Source organism: Paroedura picta, chromosome 8, assembly GCF_049243985.1.
Source record: "Paroedura picta isolate Pp20150507F chromosome 8, Ppicta_v3.0, whole genome shotgun sequence".
In the NCBI taxonomy this organism is placed as follows: domain Eukaryota; kingdom Metazoa; phylum Chordata; class Lepidosauria; order Squamata; family Gekkonidae; genus Paroedura; species Paroedura picta.
Window position 1 is genome coordinate 23,228,897 of NC_135376.1, and position 17,819 is coordinate 23,246,715.

The 17,819-nt window shown below is 39.0% G+C and overlaps 3 protein-coding genes across 10 annotated transcripts in view; 2 read left to right on the top strand and 1 right to left on the bottom strand.

Annotated features, from left to right (window-relative positions):
* MED12L (mediator complex subunit 12L) overlaps positions 1-17,819 on the bottom strand; it is a 201,831-nt gene that overhangs the window by 76,403 nt on the left and 107,609 nt on the right. For all 6 annotated transcript variants that reach the window (XM_077348672.1, XM_077348671.1, XM_077348670.1 and 3 more), the window contains one exon: positions 481-628. In XM_077348672.1, the coding sequence (XP_077204787.1) occupies positions 481-628 (148 nt within the window). The remainder of the gene's footprint in view (positions 1-480; positions 629-17,819) is intronic.
* LOC143843090 (P2Y purinoceptor 13-like) lies at positions 2,137-17,150 on the top strand. Of its 2 annotated transcripts, XM_077348681.1 has the most exons (4): positions 2,137-2,273; positions 13,816-13,974; positions 15,201-15,303; positions 16,067-17,150. In XM_077348681.1, the coding sequence occupies exon 4, from the start codon at positions 16,070-16,072 to the stop codon at positions 17,078-17,080; it is 1,011 nt and encodes a 336-aa protein (XP_077204796.1). In that variant the 5' UTR covers positions 2,137-2,273; positions 13,816-13,974; positions 15,201-15,303; positions 16,067-16,069; the 3' UTR covers positions 17,081-17,150. The 2 variants fall into 2 exon arrangements, with proteins under 2 accessions (XP_077204796.1, XP_077204795.1); XM_077348680.1 differs by lacking the exon at positions 15,201-15,303 and having other exon boundaries at positions 16,067-17,148.
* Positions 2,138-9,240, top strand: P2RY12 (purinergic receptor P2Y12). Of its 2 annotated transcripts, XM_077348684.1 has the most exons (3): positions 2,181-2,273; positions 2,689-2,730; positions 5,753-9,240. In XM_077348684.1, the coding sequence occupies exon 3, from the start codon at positions 5,775-5,777 to the stop codon at positions 6,774-6,776; it is 1,002 nt and encodes a 333-aa protein (XP_077204799.1). In that variant the 5' UTR covers positions 2,181-2,273; positions 2,689-2,730; positions 5,753-5,774; the 3' UTR covers positions 6,777-9,240. The 2 variants fall into 2 exon arrangements, with proteins under 2 accessions (XP_077204798.1, XP_077204799.1); XM_077348683.1 differs by lacking the exon at positions 2,689-2,730 and having other exon boundaries at positions 2,138-2,273.

The following is a 17,819-nucleotide window of genomic DNA, read 5'->3' on the forward strand; positions in this document are numbered from 1 at the left end:
TCAAAATTCCACTTAAATACAGATCCCTAACTTGATGCTACTTCAGTTAAGAATGGCCAAGTAGGAAATCTTTTTGCATGCGAAAACATCAGAGATGGGGGGGGGGACCACCTCTGCATTTCACCCAGCATTCTATTTGATGAATGGCATATCTGGGTTATTTTATATGCATGTGAAATATGATTTGTTCCATCCAGCTGAAGGTTTTCATCATTTCAACTTCAGCATGGGAATGTAAATTTCTATCATTTTATTATGTACTTAACATTGTTTCATCATTTGTAATAAAACAGCACAGCCATAAATCTAGTTTGTGGTTTGCATTTCATGATAAACACCAAAAATGTTTGGTGCTTTTAGCAGGATGATTCAAATCCTGAGATTCCACATAATTAATAAAATGAGACTTTCTTAACTTCCTTTACTCTATCATGTGTTCAAAACTACAGAAAACTCAGCGATGTGCAGGCAGATGATTACCATTCATTTCAGTAGTGCTCTTCCTATTCAGGATTTTCAAGATATCTTTGGTAATCTTCTTCAGCTGATGCCTGGCCTCTTCACGATCTTTGCCAACACCATAAAGGAGAATCATGCGCTGGTTACATTCATGATTTGAAGATTCATCCTTTTAATCAAACAACAGAGAAACACATAAATGTTAAATCATGAAATTAAATTCTCTCAAACAGTTAGATTTTCCCCTTAAATGATTATTTTGTTTAAACAGGGGACCCAAAGTAAAGCTGGTTAATAGGTCATAGATTAGCTGTCACAAGGATATCCATGTTGCTTTGTCTTTAACCTCTCACTGTTTCCAGCCAAAAAACCATTCAGAACTTACATCTGAACACTGAGAGGGGAACCATTGTCCTCTTTTTCTGTGAAAAGTCACCCACTTGAAAGTATTTTCCTTGTTTGTGTTTTTGTTATTGTAATTAGACATAATTCGATTTAAGGTATCATGATTCATATTAAAAAAAACGTTACCAATAAAGCATCATGGACTTTTTCTCTCTCACACTCACTCCTTCACAACGAGGATTGCCTATAATATTATACCCCACTGAAGTCTCTCCTGAAACTCTGCCCTCTTCACGCGCCATCCTCCAAAATCTCCAAGTACTTCCCGATCCAGAGCTGGCAACCCTACACATTACATAAATTCATAGTTTCAGGAGAATAGTTGCGTTGGTCTGCAGTAGAAGAGCTAGATTCTAGTCCAGCAATATCTTAAACACCAGAAATGTCTTCCGGGTATATACAAGCTTCCAGGGTATAAGCCCCTATTGAACCAGTCATCTCAGGGCAGCTTGTTGATATCTAAGACACTACTAGACTGTATAAAAGTTCAAAAATGGGATCCTTGAAAAATGCTTCTGTCTTCCTAAATGAGGATAATGGCAATCTATTTATCTGATAGAAAGATTTCATTTCTAGTTTATCCCATCCTAGCTTTATGATTTCATACATTTATATTGGAGGCTTTTAAAGTGTTACATGACCACTTCCTGCAGGGTGCTGATCAATGATAACATTATTCCAATGGGCAATGGAGTGAAGAATGATGCCCTTTCTTTATTTCGAACTAATACAATTACCACTTTAGTTAACTCTCTTTTAGCAAATAATAAAAAGGGCATCTATTCTGAAATAGATGTATTTATTATCCACAAACCGAGGGTGAGGGGACATTTATTATATTAACATGGCTAAGTGACACAGCCTACTCCTGAACTAAAAGCTTTTGAATTGCATTATAGAGAGTATACTTTTTGAACAAGAGTTTGTGTTTTGATCTGCATTCGAAGACAAATATTAGCATCTACCAAGCATCGTGCCAGCGCTATTCCAAAGACTTTTCTGAATCTACCCCAGAGCAAGAGGTTGCTTTCTGTGCAACCAATGATCTCTTTTTGTCTTGAGCAAAAATAAAACCCTATTTGCTTTTTTTTTTCCTTCAGGAGAGGTAAAAGGGCAGAAGCTGTCACCCAGAATTTGAAACTGACTGTATTCCAGCTGCTAAAAATCACAGAGCACCCAAAGAAACAAACCCACTGCTTCCTCTCATCTGTGCCTGACTCACTCATTTGGACTTCGGCTGCAGAGAACAAGGATTTTTTTTTTTTGCTGAAAAGAGTATTTTAAACAAATATAACCCCCATGCCAAGACAAAGAGGGGGAAATTGAACGGAGTACATCATTTGACTCTCAGCAAATGCAAAAAAAGCAAAGGAAAATCCAAGTACTTCATAATTCTACAACAGACTCAGGTAATTTAATTCATTTTGGGGTCTATTATGTTTTTTCTGTGCAGCAGGAAATAACTTATGATTACTAGGAGTAAAATTTAAATGTGTACACAAATTCAGTATTTTTAATAATTTTAATAGAAACAAGTGTCGAATTAGACCGGCTTAGGAATTATATTAAAGTGATCCAGTGGCACCTTAGATATGAAAAGTATTCATTTCTTCCATAAGCTTTCATGAGACAGAGATTACTTCATCAGATGTAGTCTATTTTACACTTATTTATTTGTGCAAAGTTGAGTCCAGCGACACCTTTAAGACCAATGTAGTTTTATTCTGAGTATAAGCTTTTGTGTGCATGCACTGTTGTTCAGATTTATTTGAAACATTCTGAACATTTTTAAGCCACGCTACATCTCTACTTGCTCTGTTACAGATACAGATACAGAAGCCTTTATTGGCATAAGGAACGATACAGGTAGGGAAATACAAAGTAGTACAATTATAAGAATCAGACAGAGTTGCTCAATTTTGTTAAAAACAAGGAGTTAATTCTAAAAACCTTTGCTAAAAATTTTGCAATGCGGGCGATCCGCTCAGGATCCTTGCTATCGAGTAATTTATTAACCACTACCGTTTCATTACTATGGAATTGAAAGGAAGATAGAATGTCGGATATCCCCTGGTGGTATAAAGAAAACTTAGGGCAGAACATAATAATATGCGGAAGGAGATCAGGGACCATACAGCCGTGAAAACATAGTCTCTCCGCTAAATGAATGCGGTTAAACCTTCCTAAAAGAACATTAGAGCGGACTTGGGTACTTGCTCTGTTTTTTTTTTTAATCAATTTAATTTTACGATAACCAAGTTTCTTATCTATAGCTTTGGAAAATCACACAAATTATTATTCTTCACAACAATAATAACAACAACAGAGCAGCTAGCATGCACGACACTAAAGCCAAGTTGCATGTTTATAAATATTTTGACATCTCCAGACAATGTTCTTTATACATGTTTTTAAAAAATCAACATCATGTTCACTAGTATGTGAATACATTCTTCCTTAGGAAAACAATGCAATGGATTTCCTTCAGACTCTAAGGTAATAATTTAATAAGCTTTCTTAGCCAGCTGTGGAAGACTGGTGAAAATACTGTTTTTTCCCCTTTGGTGACATTTTCCACTAGAATCACCACAATAAGGCGGCGAGGGAGAGAGGGGGCATTAATTCATTTTCAGAACCTGAGCATGAATAGCAAAATAGACATTACAGAAGCTTGATCCTTCAAACAGAGTATTGGCCCATGCCAATTTCATGTAATCTGGTGGCGTTTGTGTCCTAAAACTATCCTGTGTAACACAGCTGGGTTTTGTTTCCAATCCCATAACAGGAATGAGTGGATAAGAAATGGCTTGGCCATCAAAGTCACAAGATAGATTCAGGTGGGCAGCTGTGTTGGTCTGAAGCAATATAATCGTTTGAGTCTAGTGGCATCTTTAAGACCAACAAAGTTTAATTCTCAGTACAAGCTTTCATATGCATGTACACAAAAGCTTATAACGAGAATTAAACTTGGATGGTCTGAAAGGGGCCACTGGACTCAAATTTGGTTCAAAGGCACAAGAGTTCAATATCCCCTTCTGTCTGTCTGCATACACAAACACAATATCCCCACACAAACACACACACAAACACACACACACACACTCCACAAGCAATCATCAGACAGGCCTTCCAGTATATCTGTTGATAGGATAAGTATTCTGGAGCTTTCAAAAAATCCAAATGATTATCTAGCAACGGGAAGGGCATTCTAGAGCTGTAGGGATTACTGCGGTGAATGTAACATTAAAGAGCAGGATCACGCTGGCAGGTTTTTCTCCTCACTTTACATGCACTTGTAAACTACCTGGAAACTTCAGATGCTCCAAAATTCAGCAGCCAAGCTACTGTCAGGGATGGGATACAGGGTTGATAGCATCCCAGGACTAAAGGTTTAATCCTGACTGTCCAGCTGTTTTATTTTTGAAGCCCTAAATGGCTTGGCCATGAAGGACTATTTCCTCCCATATTTCCAGACTAAGAACTTCCTCACAAGCCCAGGTCTCTGCCTCTCCCCCCCACAAAAAAATGGGGGAGGGGCAGAAACAGTGCTTCATTAATGGCACCTCAACTGCTGAATGCTCTTCACTTTCGGGCTCTTTGGGTGCCTACACTACTCTCACCTAGACACCAGGCCAAAACAATCCTTTTTTACCAGGCTATTAATTAAGGGTGGGTTTTTAATATTATCTTTATAGTCCGCTTTTTGCTTGAGAACTGTGTAGGACTCATTTTAAACTCTCTGACGATTTATGTTTTATATATTTTGGCTCAGCATTTAAGGATGGATTTAATTAACAGTGGGCACTGTTTTATATTTTTACTATCTTTTATTGTATATCACTTTGGGCATCCAAAAGAAAGAAAGGAGCCTATGATCATACCACCATAAAGGGCTAGGAACTGTTAATATGGTGACAATCACAGAAAAAGCTGGGTTTCCAATTGAACAAAGAGCTCTCTATGGTCATACAGTTGTTCATAAGGAGGGTCTATTCATACCTTTGAAACAAATGAATATACATTGAAGACAGAGATTTTTTTTAACATACATTCATTCTACCCCAGACATCATCCGAATAGGGCTATACCCCATAAGACTGTGTCTTATTTTCTGCTGCTACCTAAATTACCTGGATCTTTTCCTATTATATTTGGATTTATCTCAGTGATTCACTCTAAGCTGCCTTGGGTAGTTTTAATAAAAAGCCTGGCATACAAATGCTTAGAATTACTAATATAGGATAATATAAAGCTATGTGAAAATCATATTAGATCTGTAATAGAGCTGAGACTCCTTCTGGTAGAGAAAAGTGGCACATAAAAACCAGCTCTTCTTCACCTTCTATTTTTATATCAAACAACTACTTCACAGACTGAGCCATTAAACTCTGAAATTTTCTTTATTTGGATCAGCCACAAGATGGCACCAGCAATATACACAACAGCTGGTGATCTTATATGGAAGATCTGCAACTGGATCAACGAATGTTTTCTTTACCAATAAAAAAGTGTGTGTGTGTGTGGTGGGGGAGGGGGTAATTTCAGCTTGATGTGCAGTGGAAAAGGAAGTGGAATCAGAATTCACTTAAACAGCACTCACACATACATACACACCAGTTGCTGCAACTACTATGCAAATAACTGTTGCAGTTATCCACAATTCCAGGGAAAAACCTCTTTTGAAGAAATTAAATGGAGAGGGCAGATTAAACCCCCTTATGTCAGCTGTCCTTGTGCCAAGTTGTTTTTTTTTTCCTCTTTATTGTTTAGTCTTAGTTATGGATTTTCTATGCAACGTGGATTGACCCAGTTATGGGGAGGCTTAGTTATTTTGTCAATGTATTTAGGTGCAGCCATCCTGAAACCAGCCATCTGGTTTTATTTTTAGGAGGAAATAAACCACAGCCCAAATGAAAACAGAATATGACCCTCCTGCAAACGCCAGCAACTGCAGCAGTGATAACAAGATCAATCAAGTTCTCTTTCCCTTGCTGTATACTTTTATTTTCTTCGTGGGAATCATTATGAATGGACTGGCCATGGGAGTGTTCTTCCAGATTTCCAGCAAGTCTAATTTCATTGTCTTTCTTAAGAACACAGTGATTTCTGATATCCTCATGATTCTGACATTTCCATTCAAAATTCTCAGTGACGCACGACTAGTATCCTGGGAGCTGAGAGGGTTTGTTTGCAAAGTGTCCCAAGTCATATTTTATTTCACGATGTACATCAGCATTATTTTCCTGGGCCTTATAACCATTGATCGCTACTTGAAAACAGCCAAACCCTTCCGATCGTCTAACACTGGCAATGTATTGGCCGCCAAGGTTCTCTCCATACTTATTTGGGTATTCATGTTCTCTCTGTCGCTTCCAAACATGATTCTGACAAACAAGGAACCAACACAGGAAACAGTGAAAAAATGTGCTGATCTGAAATCTGATTTTGGGTTGCTGTGGCACGAAATTGTTAACTATGTTTGCCAGTTTATCTTCTGGGTCAACTTTGCCATCATAATCGTATGCTATACACTCATAACACGAGAACTGTACAAATCCTACAAAAGAACAAGAAGCCTGGGAAAGGCAAACAAGAAGACTGTGAATGTTAAAGTTTTCATTATCATTGGTGTGTTTTTCATCTGTTTTGTACCTTTCCATTTTGCCAGGATTCCTTACACTTTGAGCCAAACAAGAGATGTTTTCAAATGTTCCACTCAGAACACATTGTTTTACATAAAAGAGAGCACATTATGGCTGACTTCGCTGAATGCCTGTCTAGATCCATTTATATACTTTGCTCTCTGTAAAGCCTTTCGAAAATCACTTCGAAAGACCCTGCATAAATATGCATTTAAAACGAGGGGGGATCAGAAAGTAGAAACAACAGATGATGAGGAAACACCGATATAGATCAATGAGTGAGTCATCCATATAATGTAGCCAAAGACATCTCGTATACTTTTCAATGAATGTATTTGTTCTAACCATGAACATCCTTTCCTCATTCTGCTCCAGTCAGGAAACTTTCAGAATCACACATCCTTTGTAATAGTAGCAACGTCATTTATCATATGGTAGAGTTACACACAGGAAACATGTAATAACACAAAATACTTAACCAAATGATATAACAGGTATGCAGATCGATTGGTCAATCTCCCTAAATAGTAATATCTAAATTTTCAATTCACTCAATTGCTGCTGGGAAGAATTCAAAGAGCTCCTGCACATCACCCTGGAAAGCCTGATGCTCACATTCCTGTGATAGATGGAAGATAGTTTGGCGCCACAAACATATTTGGGCCCTGGTATTTTGTCTAATTTAAACAAGTGAGCACAAATGCCAAGCCTGCTTGTATTATTAGACATCCATACTTTAAATGGCAAGTCAAACCCTGCAGGTCTCTTGTTAGTGTTTTATCAGGTTATGGATATCAGATTGTAGCCATGTTCACAGTCATTCATTCCCTAGATCAAAATTTAGTGATTGCAGGATTGCTGGGGGTCAGGCTCTTAATTTGGATAGGTCCATGTCAGCTATTTCTTTGTAAATGGGCAACTCTCTGTTTTCAACTATGGCTCTATATTCATGAAGAACATCTTTTCAGAGATGCAGGGAATGATGGGGTACAACAGGAGTAGCCAACAGGTTGGAATGGGTTTCATACATCTACTGATGTTTCTCTCTGTTGTATTGAGTTGGTCATCATTTGCAGACATGGGGGCTATTGAGCCATACTGAAGCACCATATTACACAGTACTTGCAGCAAGCAGCTTCTAAACGAGAGATCTTGCAGTATTACTACAGTTGTGTTTTCTTTTAAAACTGTGACTGTGTACACTGAGAAAAACTGAAAGGTGACAGATTAAAGAGATGTACTCATGGCTAACAGAACAAAGACAGGACCAATATATTTTAATGCATTCTTTTTTAGATAGGTGCATATAAAGAAAAAGAAGGGAGATGTAGATACAGACACAGCAAGTAATATAACAAAAACAGTGTCCAATAACACCTTTAAGATGAACAAAAATTTATTCAAGGCATGAGCTTTCGAATGCTTTTGAGTTCAGTTGTTCAGTTAGCAAAGAATTATCATATGGCATCATATGGCTTAATTAGGATATTATGACACAGTTTACTAATTTGCTATAATTTGCTTTTGCCTTATATCTCCACAGTTATGATGGTTTTTCATTTAGTCTGAGGAAGGGTGCTTGCACTCGAAAGCTCATGCCTTGAATACATATTTGTTGGTCTTAAAAGTGCTATTGGGCCCTATTTTTTCTGCTACTTCAGACCAACACAGCTACCTACTTGAATCTATCCATCAAGCAATATGTACATACTGTTCACACTCTCCCAAATGAGAATCCTTTTGTATAATTTCCCATCAGGGAAGTTGGTGGTGCCAGAGGTACTTGTACGTTTCAGCTCCCAAATTGACTGGAATTCAAATGTCCTGTGCTGATGTGGAAAGAAACAGGAATTCCATTTTATACTCTGGATTACTAACATGAAATTATTTGGGGTTGGATCCTATCAGCTTTTCTGGTAGTGGAAGAGGGGTGATCTGGTCCAACTACTTTTCTCACTGCAAAAGTCAATTCACTATAGCTTCTTGTACACATGGGTCCCAACCTGGTCCTTTGCATAATCTTGGAGGTGTCAAAAAGGGGTGCATCCTCTCATATGTTTAAGTGGAAACATGGTGAGATCTATCTTTTTATATTTAAAAATTAGCCCCCTGAATGAAAACTCAAAATACACTGGAATATTAAAACTAATGTTCTGCAACCTATTTTAAAGTGCTATCCTTGCGTTCAGTGCAATGAGGGTCACTGCAGCTTTTCACCAAATCTTCTGTCTGCTAAGTAACTGAACACTGCACATTAAAATTGCTGCACAATAATTAGGAACTGAACAACGCACATTAAAATTGCTTCACAATGAATTAAGAACAGCACATATAGAAAAGTTATTTCCTTTTCTCTGAGTTATATCAGAATGAATATTTTACTTTCCATTATATACTTTCTCCAATAGTCAACAGCACTGTAAACCAGACCATAGGACTGACAATTCAAAGTTGATGCTAAAAAGAACAGGCTTTATGAGACAGCATTAGTGCCATTCTTTTACAAGTAAAGCTACACTAGCCTTGGCCAGTTTTACCTGCCATTTTACCTGCCGGAAGTAAGTTTTTGTGGATGGTAAAAACTAACTAAAATTACATTAAAATTGTAACAGATTACACTTATGAGAAACTTGCTTTCTGTAACGGACAATATTGTGAATGGTACTATGTGGCAGCAAAACAGCCTCAATGTCATGTAACAATAAAAGTAGAATACACACCATTTTGAGATGTATTAACTGCTGGGATTTGTGCTTTTGTGCCCAGATCACGGGAGGTTATGGTACCGCTTTACTCTGCTCTGGTTCAGCCTCACTTGGAGTACTGTGCTCAGTTTTGGGCACCCCAATTGAAGAGGGATGTTGACAAACTGGAACGTGTCCAGAGGAGGGCAACAAAGATGCTGAGGGGTTTGGAGACCAAGACATATGAAGAAAGGTTGGGGGAGCTTGGTCTGTTTAGCCTAGAGAGGAGACAACTGAGAGGGGATCTGATAACCATCTTCAAGTATTTAAAAAGGTGCCATATGGAAGATGGAGCAGAATTATTCTCTCTTGCCCCAGAGGGACAGACCAGAATGAATGGGATGAAATTAATTCAAAAGAAATTCCATCTAAACATCCAGAAGAAGTTCCTGACAGTTTGAGCGGTTTCTCAGTGGAACAGGCTTCCTCAGGAGGTGGTGGGTTCTCCATCTTTGGAAATTTTTAAACAGAGGCTAGATAGCTATCTGACAGAGAGGCTGATTCTGTGAGGGCAAAGGGGTGGCAGGTTACAGTAGATGAGCGATTGGGATGTGAGTGTCCTGCATAATGCAGGGGGTTGGACTAGATTAGTGGTCCCCAACCCCCGGTCCGGGGACCGGGACCAGTCTGTGGATCAGTCACTACCAGTCTGCAGCTCCTCCTCATCCTCAGCTGCTGCCTCAGGGGCTGCCCTGCCACTCTGCCACCGGCTCACCTTTGGTGCTCTCTAGCGGCCACCATGGCTGGGGCTCCCCCTCAGCATGGCACTGCACAGCTGCTGCTGGCAGCACCCCCCAGCAGGCGGTGGGAAGTCAGGGACACCAGCAGGAAAGCAAGCGGAGCAGGGGCTCAAGCGGCAGCGGTGACATCCCTTGGCTAAAGACTACCCCCCACCCAGGCCTCAGTAAAATTGTCAAGTGTTGACCAGTCCCCGGTGATAAAAAGGTTGGGGACCACTGGAGTAGATGACCCATGAGGTCCCTTTCCAACTCTATTATTCCATTATTCTATGATTCTATGCTGACAGCACACATATAATCCATCAATTTTACTACTTACTGGTATACTAAAATATTAATAAAGAATGAATGTGAAAAGTTAGTAAGCACTATTAAACATGTCAGATAATCACATATTAATGTCTACAAAGTATTATATTATTTTCTGCTATGATAGGGAGGATCAAGGTTTCAGACTCTGCAGAAGAAGGAGATTCCCCTTCTCTATAAAGGAATACAATTAAGGTTTTAAAATCCCAGTATTCTCTTATTCTGAGACATTCCTTCAAGTACTTATTGTATGTGTGCATAAGACAGTTTTCAATCAGTGTAACCTCTCTGGAGAGTTGTCAGGGTTTTTTCTTTTCCAATTTGAGAAATCTTTAGTAAGGACTCAGAGGCAAATGTTACTAGCACTAATTGGTCTGGGATTCATGCCCATGAGCATCTACCACCTACCATGTTTTATAAAAGGAATTTATAATCAAGGGAAGTAGATGGCAGAACTTTAAGCTTCTTTTTTTTAAAAAACTAACACTTGTAGATGGGCTACATCAGAGGTAGTCAACCTGTGGTCCTCCAGATGTTCATGGACTACAATTCCCATGAACCCCTGCCAGCGAATGCTGAGAGGGGTTCATGGGAATTGTAGTCCATGAACATCTGGAGGACAACAGGTTGACTACCCCTGGGCTACATAACACAACTACCTAAGTGTTTAATGGCTCTTACCTGGATGGCTTAGGCTGGCTTCATCTTGGAAGCTAAGCAGGAGCAGCCCAGGTGAGTATTTGGATGGGAGACCACCAAGGAAGTCCAGGGTTGCTACGTGGAGGCAGGCAGAGACAAGCCACTTCTGTTCCTCTCTTGCCTTGCCTTGGGGCTGCCATAAATCAGCTGTGACTAAATGGCAATTTCCACCACTAAGTGTTTACTGCAATTGGTAAGTATTCCTGGAAGGAACTCTTCTTTGCAAGGCTGTGTTAATTCATGCATCAAAAATCTCAATATGGAGCAATTATCAAGTTGCCAAAACTGGCTATGTGTTTTACCCATGAAATCACATTAACATATCCTTGACTGCATACGAGGATGCATTATAACAACATTATGAACACATTATAAGTAGACCAGAAAAGATGATATTTGCAGTGTTATATATATATATATATATATATATATATATATATATATATATAAAAATAAAGCCAAAAGTGTACTAGGGCAGTGGAAGCAGCCACAATACCAATATGGCCTTCAGGATGTCCACAACTGTATTGAAAGGGAAAAAAAACATTATGAAGAATGTACATGTAGCCCACAGGAAAAATGCTTGTAAATTAAAAAAAATTAAATTCTCTATAATTGTAGATAGATGTCTAATAATGTTTAAATGCCAAGGACCTATTCATTAGCTAATTTTAATTCACACTTCTAACTATTTACAGTTCTCCTTTTTCTAAGAATTACTCATGCAGCCAGGCAATGTGCAGAATTTTGCAGATTAGTCAGTGGTACTAGATGAGCATTCCACTTGCATTTATTTAATTCACCACACTTGCAGCCAGCTACACACCACAAGAATAATTTCCTGTGACCAAGGAAATAAAAACAGGATGTTGAGTTGCATCCAGAGATCCTTTAGCAAGCAAAAAGTGCTGATGGCTGAAAATCGCCCCTGCCTCCTCATTTCACAATTCCCTTTCTGTCCCAAAATAAATTATTCTGGGGGTTGTGGGAGTAATACCCAGTCAGGCTCAGAGGCTTCAGTGAGGAGGGGGAGGGGGATACCGCTGACCGGAGAGAGAAGAGAGGGTGACTTTGACTCCTTCCCCTCACTACCAGAGCACTCTTAATGGTGGCTCCATTGGGTCCCATGGTCCAGGGAATGAGCTTTCCTCAGTTTGGAAGGGATTGCTGCACATAGGGAAATGATCTGTGATCTTTGTATAGTCAGAACATTGGATCTAGTCCATTGGAGTCCTTATAAATAATGCAGCTCTAAGGGGAAATTTTGTTGGTTGACTTTATAGCCTTAGGTAAAAGGCAATCACATACAAAATATCTACTTTATATAGGGACACAATGGGATAGGCATGAAGCTGCCTTCTACTGTATGAGACCATTTGTCAATCAAGGTCAATATCATTTATTTTGACTGGCTGCGGCTCTCCCGTATCTCGGGCAGAGGTCTTTCACATCACCTGCTACCTGATCATTTTAACTGGGGATGCTGAGGACTGAACCTGGGTCAAAGAGAAAGATGCTATAATAATACTAAGAGCAGCATATATTATTTTGCAAATTTCTCTGGCTGGGAAAGGATTAAAATTGACTGGAGTAGGTATGGGATAATGGATACCTTGGTCTTTATTAATTACCCATGACTTTGTTTGTTTTACCATTTAGAAATGAGGTAACATTCAGACCAAATAATGAAATGTTAGTTGCTTTAGTGATCTAAGAGCTTGATACCTTGGAGGGCCCTCCTCCAACCCATACTCCAACAGCTGCAATGGTTATCAGCTGAATCCCAGATCAAACTAAAATGCCATAAGTGGTTTAGATCCAGTGTACCTGAGAGACAGTCTCTCTGCCTATGCTCCCCAAAGAGCATTACACTTAGCAAATGTCAACTAGCTGGTGATCCCTGGCACAAGGAAGCACATTTGGCCTCAACCAGGGCTAGGTCATTCTCTGTTCTGGTCCCCTTCAAATGCCTGGTGGAAGAGCTCTGTCTTGCAAGCCCTGCAGAACTGTGATAGTTTCATCAGGGCCCCTTGCTCTTACAGAAGCTCACTCCACCAGGTTAGGGCCAGGACTGAAAATGCCCTGGCTGTGGTTGAGGCCAGGCCAGGAAGATCTGGTCCCTCCCTGTATAGGCCCTATGTGCCGACATCTGGACAGGAGCTATCCCCGCCCCTCCACCAGTGGTTGTGTGTGGTTGCTGTCAGCCAGGTGGAGGAAAGAGGATATAGATTGGATTTTGCCGCCAGTATTTGTATCTTGTATTATATGTGGGTTTTTATGTTTTTACTGTAAACCGCCAAGTGCTGGCAGGGTCTAGGAATGACAGTGAATAAAAGCAAATATAAATAAAATAAATAATATAAGCATATGCAGCCTAAAGAATTTCATTCTTTATACACCATCCTCTTACTTGCAAACACATTCTAGGGGGTGTAAGCAAGCTCCCCATGGTATATGCATGCATTAATACAATATAACAGTAAACAAAATACCAATAAACAAAATTCAAATGATGCAATCTATGAAGTAACAGAAATATGCTGGATAAACACAAGTATTTGCATCTTTCTAAAAAAAAAACCCCAACCTGAACAATATGTACCACTGCAGCAAGATATTTCTTATGCTTTCATTTCTCTTGCCCATGAGGTCAGCCAGTTTCCCACAGCATTTTTTCTTGATTCCCATCATTACTGAAAATCAGCTGCATGTGTCTACATTTTTCACCCCAATGCGCAAGCGTCCTTATTGCTGAGTAACAAAAAAAAAGAGTTCAGCCATCTGATTCTTGAGCACTTTCCTTACCACTTGCAATAGGTGGAGGAGACTGGGTGGTGAAGAAAATGAGGAACAGCAAGAACAAAATTATGTAAGCTTGTTTCTGAAAATACATTTCACTTTTGCTGCTGTTGGTAATGCCACTTTGGAGAGATCGCCTAGCACTGAAGCAAAAGACAACTATTCCTATCAAGAGAGGTAAGTTATTTTATTCTAGTCTTTGCCTTCCAGTTCATCCTTATCAAAGCTGGCCATAGAAATGTTTGATTCAGAGAATTACTGAGAACGTGCTATTTATCTATGAAGTCAATTTTAATTAGCCTTGTATAATGTACATTTTAAGCTTGTGCCACAATATTTTTAGGAAAATGTACCAGACTATATTTGACACAATGAATACAGTAAAGCAAAATACAGCATGTAAGATTTCAAGAGAGACACAACTGTTTAGATTTAAGCTAGTAACTCATTACTGATTTGCTAAATGAGATATATCATGTCTCCTGAAATATTTTCCAAGTATGTATGATGGTAGCTGTCTAAAGAAGTGCATAGTTTATTCTACAACCTGTCTTTATTTTCTTTTCAATACCAGTCCTCCCACATTTCCAAACACTGCATGCAGTATAGTTGGTAACATTTCAAAAGCAATCCATCATCGTGTAATATAGAACTGGGTCACCTTGTGGTGCCCCTGCTAATCTTTTGGGTGACTATTTGAACTAGGAAGGATCATCGTGGAGATTGGCACATAAATGACTAATGGGTGTCAGGGATGTTGATTCAGCAAATTTGTCATCTGAAAAGTTTACAATCACATCTCTAAGGTCCTTATTCCCAAAATAACTGTGCACAGCCTGAATCCTCTTCAGCTACATGCAGATAAGTATAGCCAACTGACAACAACCATTCCCACCCTATATACTCTATGGGTACTTTTGTTAGACAAAGCCTCCTTTGGCAGGAGTGACCAGGAACAGAGAAATAGCAACAGGATAAGGAAGTTTGCATATTTCCATGAAATGCTCCATTCCCACTTCACTGATCTCCATGACTGAGTCCGTACAGCTATTTACTTTCAAAATCCCATGTTCGGAGTTCTAAGAGGAAGAAGCAGCATTGAGTATTGAAAGAGTCACGTAGTTGTTTCTCTTCTTCAAATTTGCCATTCCCAAAACAGCACTGTGGTGTTGTTTTAAAAAACAGCAGTCCAAGTTTTGTTACGGACATTTGCTTATAAATGTTTGTTCTTCTCACAAAAGGTCTAATACTAGTATAACCTACTTAAAGCTTTGGCCCTTTTGTTTGACAGCCAACATGGTATAATGGCTAGAGAGCTAGACTAGAATCTGGGGGACCCTGGTTCAAATCCCCACAAAGCTGGCTGGGTTACTGCACAAGTTACAGCCTATTCTCCTTCACAGGGCTGCTGTCGTGATGATAAATGGAGAGGGGGAGAATTATGTATGCCACCATGAGCTCCTAAGAAAAGGAGGATGAAAGAGTCCTAAACAAATAATAAATAAGGTAGACCTAGAACAGGTTTGTATGGGATGGTAGCAGGAAAAGAGAATGAGCATCTTCATTCAGTGTCTCTGTGAACACACTGTCTGTGACCACACATTGAAGAATGCCTATGTCTGTGATGAGAAACATGACTTCCCTCTTTGACTACACGTCACTCAACTTGTACAAGATCACAGACATGTGGAAAGAGCATCACCCACTTCCACATCACATGCAGAGCCATTTACTAAGTAAACAACATCCTAGTTATGAAGCATTTGTTTCCTTTCAATTTGTTTTGCTTTCAAAATCAAAGCATAAAGAAAAACTGTTTAGCTTTCAGTATTTTAAATAGTCTGTTTCATCAATAAGGCATTTCCTTGAGTATTGAGGGTCAGACTCAATTGGCAATTTCCACCATTGTCTTCTTCCATTTCATTCCTTTGGGCCCCTATCCCTAGGAGCAGCATTATGAAAAGATCAGTAAGCAGCAGTGAAAGAGAGAGGAAGTAAAATTCTGTTTGACAAATAGGCAATTTAGTCTGCATCCTAGGCCTATTCTGCACACAATAGATAATGCACTTTCAATGCACTCCAGAAGTAGATTTTCCTGTTCTGCACAGAAAAATCCAGCTGCCAAAGCACATTGAAAGTGTGTTATCCTATGTGTGCAGACTACGCCCTACCCTCAGTGTCTGCAGAAGAGCAATGCCTTTTTTAAAAAAAGAAAAAAGAAAGAAAAGGCTGACATTCTATAAAATATTTCTTCCTCACTTTGTTTTAGAATATGAATGGAAGTATCAACATCTCCAATGAGACGACATCATTCTCTGGACAGTGCCACAGAGACACCAGAGTGGCTCAAGTGGTATTTCCAGTCCTGTACACCATTCTTTTCCTTGTTGGATTCCTACTTAACAGCTTGGCCATACTGGCTTTCTTCCAGATTCCAACCACATCAAGTTTCATTGTGTACCTCCAGAACATCTTGTTTTCAGATTTCATAATGACACTTATGCTGCCCCTAAAGATTCTGGCCGATTCAGAACTGGGGCTTTGGCAACTCAAAGGTTTTGTCTGCCGTTTTTCCGCTGTAGTATTTTATGACACCATGTACATCAGCATAGTGCTCCTTGGCCTTATTTCGCTGGACAGATTCCTCAAGATTGTTCGACCCTTTGGGAAGGTTTGGTTGCGAACTGTCACTTCTGCAAAAATTCTTTCAGGATTTGTATGGCTGTTCTTTTTTGGCCTCTCCTTGCCCAATATGATTTTGTCCAACCGCAAAGCAACACCACTGTCCGTAAAGAAGTGTACTTTGTTGAAGAGTGATCTAGGACTGAAGTGGCATGAAGCGGTTACCTACATATCCCAGGTTGTCTTCTGGACTGTGCTGATTTTCATTCTCCTTTTTTATGTTGTCATTGCTAAAAAGATATGCAGCTCTTACAGGAAAACTCAAACGGCAGAGTGCAAAATTAAACAAAGAGCCAAGGGTAAAGTGTTTATAATTATAGCTGTTTTCTTCATCTGCTTTGCCCCTTTTCATTTTGCCCGAGTACCCTATACTATTAGCCAAACAGGCAAAACACGCAACTGCAGCATACAAAACCAATTATTTATTGCCAAAGAAGGCACTCTCTGGCTAGCAGCTACAAATATTTGTATGGATCCCCTAATATACATTTTATTGTGCAGACAATTTGTAGAAAAAATCTTCTGTGTTAAAATGCGGAAATTTAGAAGTACAAGGCAGGAAAACATAAGCATTGCACTGGACACTGGAGTATCTACGTAGAGATTTCTGCAAGGTGAATTTGTTTCCACATTCAAGTATTTCCACAACGTGGCCAAAATAAAATATATGCCAAATTAAAACAAAGAGAGTTTTGTTGATTGTATCCCATTCTGTATGGTTTAAGTGCAACTGTTCCAAGGAAGTGACATAATTACTCTGCTAATTCATTTTTTCTCATTCATTTTAATTGATCACTGATTTATGCAAATCAACTGCCAGATTTGATATAACAGCAACAGGTAAAGACCTATCAGACATAATAAAGTAGAAGAAAAAAGTCTCAAGCTGGCGATGGCAAATCTTCAAAACAATTTCACAATGTTCAAAACAATTTCAAAACAGATTCCCAGGTATAAGCTGTTTTCTATATCTTCATCAGTGATATTCTCAATTTTGTAATAACTCAATCTTCTCTAATAGTGTTTTTATGATTGTTGGAAATAACTTAAGTATCTTATAATGTCTTGGTTATATAGTTCAATCCCAAATTGGTTGCATAATATCCAAATTTGTAGGGGGTCTACTAATATTAGCATCACAATGTATAATTCCTCTACAGCAGTGACCCCATTTGATACAACTTGAAAATTCTTGAAAATTTTGCTAGAACTGATTTTTTTTACTAGAATTTAACTTACAGAAGCATAATCATTTCCTAAAGGATATTGTAACTACTTCCCCTTAAAGATAGTCATTGACTGTACTAGACTAACAGTATATCTGGGCCGGTTACGCAGAA

Excerpts from the sequence above, each read along its gene's own strand:
- P2RY12 (XM_077348683.1), top strand. The coding sequence starts at position 5,775 with ATGAAAACAGAATATGACCCTCCTGCAAACGCCAGCAACTGCAGCAGT.
- LOC143843090 (XM_077348681.1), top strand. The coding sequence starts at position 16,070 with ATGAATGGAAGTATCAACATCTCCAATGAGACGACATCATTCTCTGGA.